The sequence below is a fragment of the Pundamilia nyererei genome, unplaced genomic scaffold (genome assembly GCF_000239375.1).
Source record: "Pundamilia nyererei isolate P.nyererei 1_Seehausen unplaced genomic scaffold, PunNye1.0 scaffold00062, whole genome shotgun sequence".
NCBI lineage: Eukaryota > Metazoa > Chordata > Actinopteri > Cichliformes > Cichlidae > Pundamilia > Pundamilia nyererei.
The window spans coordinates 2938852-2943459 of record NW_005187463.1 but is presented as its reverse complement, the minus strand read 5'-3'; the positions used below and the strand labels follow the sequence as shown (position 1 = coordinate 2943459).

The following is a 4608-nucleotide window of genomic DNA, read 5'->3' as shown; positions in this document are numbered from 1 at the left end:
TCAAATAATTTACGATTCTCTCAAAATATTAATTATTACACAATTTCCTGACATATTGTGTGTCATAAAATGTCAATAAAATGTCATAAAGGTGCTTATTACACGTCACCGTCTATAATAGCAGAAGTGGTTCAGCTGCAGAGCCGCTTCTCTGGAGCACTCATAACCCACAAGTTCTAACAAGCCCTCAGACAAAGACAGCAGTTATAAACTGCCAAGGATCTTATCACATCATATCACTTTCACTGCACAAGCTGAAGACACATCGCCGTCTTCTCATGCAGAAAGCAAAGAGTCAGTGTTGACTGCTGGTGAGTATGAAACTTTCTACTTTATATCTGTTTAGAATGCAGGGCATAAATTATGATTATTTGTTATCCACGGTGTGCACATAAATGCTGCCATGGCAACTTTTAAAAACAAAAGTTGTTAGTCTAACATGAATCCTGGTGTTTTTTAATGGTTAATCCTACGCTACATAGAAAGGAAAATGTATCTTTTATGAAATCATTTTCATAACTTACACAATTTGCAAACTGCTTTTTTAGACTGCATGGGAGATTCGCACTGAAGTTTAAAAAACAAATAACTACATGGTATGCATAAATGGAAATCATTAAATGAGCTTCTTTATTTTCTTCCAAAAAGTTAGACGAAAGCTTCTAACAATAAACTAGTTACTGTATTCAAGTTTGGCTTCAGATATATATCTTACTGATAGATGCTTTCATCTAAAGGGAAACAGACGAATAAGGTAGAACAGAAGGATGTGTAAAGTTTCAGGTGTGTGTGCTAGTATTTCACAAAATGTTCAATAAAAGGAAAAAATTATTTTCTTTGCACTTCTCTCTTTTATGAAAGAACACATGACCTGCTGAAAATAAGGAACTACGGATAAACCAAAGAGCTCAGAAGGCACGTAGCTGAAATGAAGGCAGTAAATAATTCTTCACTGCACTGCAGCGGGCACATGAAAAATAATAAAGAAAATATGTTCATGGAAATAGGCTTGATAATTGAGATACTGGGCCTGCCGGGAACAATAGTATCTTTGTGGATTTTCTGCTGTTGCATGAAGTCATGGAAACCTCACACCCTCTTCCTCTTCAATCTGGTTCTTGCTGACTTCTTGGTCCTCATCAACGTGCCTTTCCGCATCGACACCCACCTGCGAGGAAAGTGGGTGTTTGGATGGGTCTGGTGCAGAATCAGCCTTTTCATGCTGACTGTCAATCGCTCTGCTAGTATTGGATTCATGACAGCGGTGGCACTTGATCGCTACTTTAAGGTGGTCCACCCACATCACTGCATCAGCCAAATGACTTCAGTAAAGGCGGGCTGGCTCGCAGGCTTGATCTGGGCTGCTGTGGTGGTCCGCGGGATTCCGCTGCTGACCGCCAACCTTTTCCACCAGGCGAGTGGCAAGTGCCGTAGCTTCAACTCCTATGAAGAAGACCCTGTGCCGATTAAGCTGCATTACATTGCCTTTGTTGCAGAGTTCCTCCTGCCCTGGTTCTTGCTGCTCTTCTGCTCAGCAAAGATAATCTGCCGGCTTCGCCAACGGCGAGTAGGCAGGAAGCTGAAGGGACGGAAGGCCATCAGAGCGGTCATGGTGATCATTCTGGTGTTTACCTTGTGCTTCATGCCAAGCGTCATCACAGGCCTAGCGGCGGCCTACATCAAGGGAAACCACCCCCATGACTGCGAGTCCTACACTAAGGTAACCCAGGTTTTCATGATATGCATCGTGTTAACCTACCTCAACAGCGCTTTGGACCCCATCGTCTACGCTTTCTCCAGCTCCATGTTTCGTGATGCCCTCAAGACCTCCATCTGCTTCAAGAAGATCTTCAGACCGGTTAGCACGAGAGTCCCCAACAGCTGAAAGGCAAAGATTTTGAAATACAATGAATGTCTGCTTCAATGGAAGACTGGAAGCAGCATGTGTGCAAGATGCTAAAGACTCTGAAGACTTCCGTGAGTAACGAGTGAGGAGTCCATGAACTGTTTGGTTCATATATTGTTACTGACTAAAAAAAACACTGTTAGGCAAACTTTATATAACGGCATCCCCCAAACTACCTTCTGCTTAGCTGAAATAGACAAGTTTATAAACTAGCTAACGCTTGTTAGATAAAACATCAGTGGAGAAAATTTAAGTAGAGAAAAAGCTAGCTTAAATCACCTTCTTACTATGTTAAAGATGAGTGACTGATGTGGGGAGAGTGTTTCTTGCCAAGAGCCACTAACTGCCACTAACTTCTCCATGTGTATTTTCAGATTCGTACAGCACACATTCGACAAAACAAGCTGTTTTGTCAAGCTGTCAAAACAGCGTGTGAAACGCTTTTCAGTCTTTGGTGGAGTTTGTAAATGCTGTTTGACATTAAGGCAAGGCAAGTTTATTTGTATAGCACAATTCAACAACAAGGTGATTCAAAGTGCTTTACAGAGACATTAGAAACAAGAACAAATAAAAAGCATGATTTAAAATTGATTAAAACAAGCAAATAAACTAACTAACTAATTAAAAAACAAACAAACAAAAAAAACAGTATATAAAATCAAAACAGATAAAATCAGAACAGTAGATAAAATCAGTAGTTAAATGTAAGTTTTGAAATTTAAGCTTAAAAGTGTGGATTTGGTGCTTTATTCAAATACAGCTGAGAACAGGTGAGTCTTCAACCTGGATTTAAATAAACTGAGTGTTTCAGCTGATCTGAGGCTTTCTGGGAGTTTGTTCCAGATATAAGGAGCATAAAAGCTGAATGCAGCTTCTCCGTGTCTGGTTCTGACTCTGGGAACTGATAAAAGACCGGATCCAGATGACCTGAGGGATCTGGAAGGTTCATACTGGGTCAGGAGGTCATTGATGTATTTTGGTCCTAAACCATTCAGAGCTTTATAGGCCAGCATCAGGACTTTAAAGTCTATCCTCTGACGGACAGGCAGCCAGTGTAAAGACCTCAGAGCTGGACTGATGTGGTCCACTTTTTTGGTCTTAGTGAGGACTCGAGCAGCAGAGTTCTGAATGAGCTGTAGTTGTCTGACTGATTTTTTAGGTAGACCTGTAAAGATGCTGTTACAGTAATCAAGCCTACTAAAGATGAATGCATGGACTAGTTTTTCCAGGTCCTGTTGAGACATCAGATCTTTTATCCTTGAAATATTCTTGAGGTGATAGTAAGCTGACTTTGTTATTGTCTTAATGTGTTTTTCTAAGTTTAGGTCTGCATCCATCACTACACCCAAATTTCTCGCCTGGTTTGTGGTTTTTAGATGTATAGATTGAAGTTCTTTGGTGACCTGTAAGAATAAGTTGTCTACAATTTGAACAAAGTTTGGTTGTATACACCTTTGTGACTCCATTTTTCATTTTGTAAGTCCACACATGTGGAAGAGCCTATCTAACTGTCAAAACCTGCCAAGCCCATAAATGCCACAATTATTGCTGTTGTAGAGCACATTTCTCAAGCTTGAGTCAACAGTTTCTTCACCAACATAGAAGATAATGTTTTGGTAAACAGTTTATCACTCCACGAAACCAGAAGAGCAGTAAGCGTGTAGAATGATGTAGCAAGAAGATGATAAAAGAATATGGGACGATGCAGAAGTGTGTAGAGGTGGGATACTGGTCAAAGCACCATCTTGCTACTGTAGTGCACTATTGCATATTTTTGCTGTTTCCAAATTGCATTTTGTACTGGTAGTCTAGATTTTTTCACCGCTTCTGTGTTGTTGCACAAATGTATATGTTAGAACACATATTCTGACAGAACCAGATGAAAGTGCCTGCTTTCTTTAGAGAGTAGCATGGAAAATCTTGTCTTTCAAATAAAGAAATCAGGAAATAAGACACACATTGCCCGAGTTAAACATCCCTACAATCCTGCTTTACACACTGTCGAAGCAACTTGTAATTTTGTGTGGCGATGATATTAATACTTTTGACACGAGTTAAAGATTTCGGGTGATTAACGGCCTCTTGCAGGTCAGGTTGTTCTGCTGTATGTTTGCACTGTTTCTTTCACAGGTACTCCAGTCGCCATTGAAGTACCTGTGTTCATCCTGCAATGTGGATATAATAAAATCAGTAAAACATGAACGTTCATTTTTTCTGTTTTTCCCAGACCTCCATCCATCAACCACACACACTTTACTCAGCAGAAGAATGACAGGGATAAGAATCTTTTCCAGCAGACATTAGGCAATAGTAGAGAAAATCCTGAATGGGCCCAAACCCCAAACTCACATGTACCTGCACGAATTTAAAGTTTTCAACAGTGGGAAGAAGCTGGAATCTCTCTTCTCAGATATGTGATAAGAACAAAGCAAAGTTTGTTCAGACAAATGAGGAAAGAATACATAACTCATGAAGTTCAGTTATTTAGCTTGCTGTGATTTGCCGACCACATAATTTGTTATTAATTATTTAACTCCTCAAAGGGCATCCTGCTGATCAGAGACGTTTACTTAACATAATAAATGGAGCCCTGGATAACGAATGATGTTCGTTAATTAGGTTCAAGGTTCAAGGTTCTTTATTTGTCACATGCATAGTTATACAAGTATAACACACAGTGAAATGTAGCCTGACACGCTCCT

The 4608-nt window shown here is 40.0% G+C and overlaps 1 protein-coding gene across 1 annotated transcript; it reads left to right on the top strand.

Moving 5' to 3' along the window:
* The first annotated feature begins 247 nt into the window (after positions 1–247).
* Positions 248–2417, top strand: hcar1-3 (hydroxycarboxylic acid receptor 1-3). Its single transcript, XM_005735133.2, has 2 exons — positions 248–311; positions 862–2417. The coding sequence occupies exon 2, from the start codon at positions 929–931 to the stop codon at positions 1883–1885; it is 957 nt and encodes a 318-aa protein (XP_005735190.1). The 5' UTR covers positions 248–311; positions 862–928; the 3' UTR covers positions 1886–2417.
* The last annotated feature ends 2191 nt before the right edge of the window (positions 2418–4608 follow it).

Coding starts and splice junctions, on each gene's coding strand:
- hcar1-3 (XM_005735133.2), top strand. CDS start 929: ATGAAGGCAGTAAATAATTCTTCACTGCACTGCAGCGGGCACATGAAA.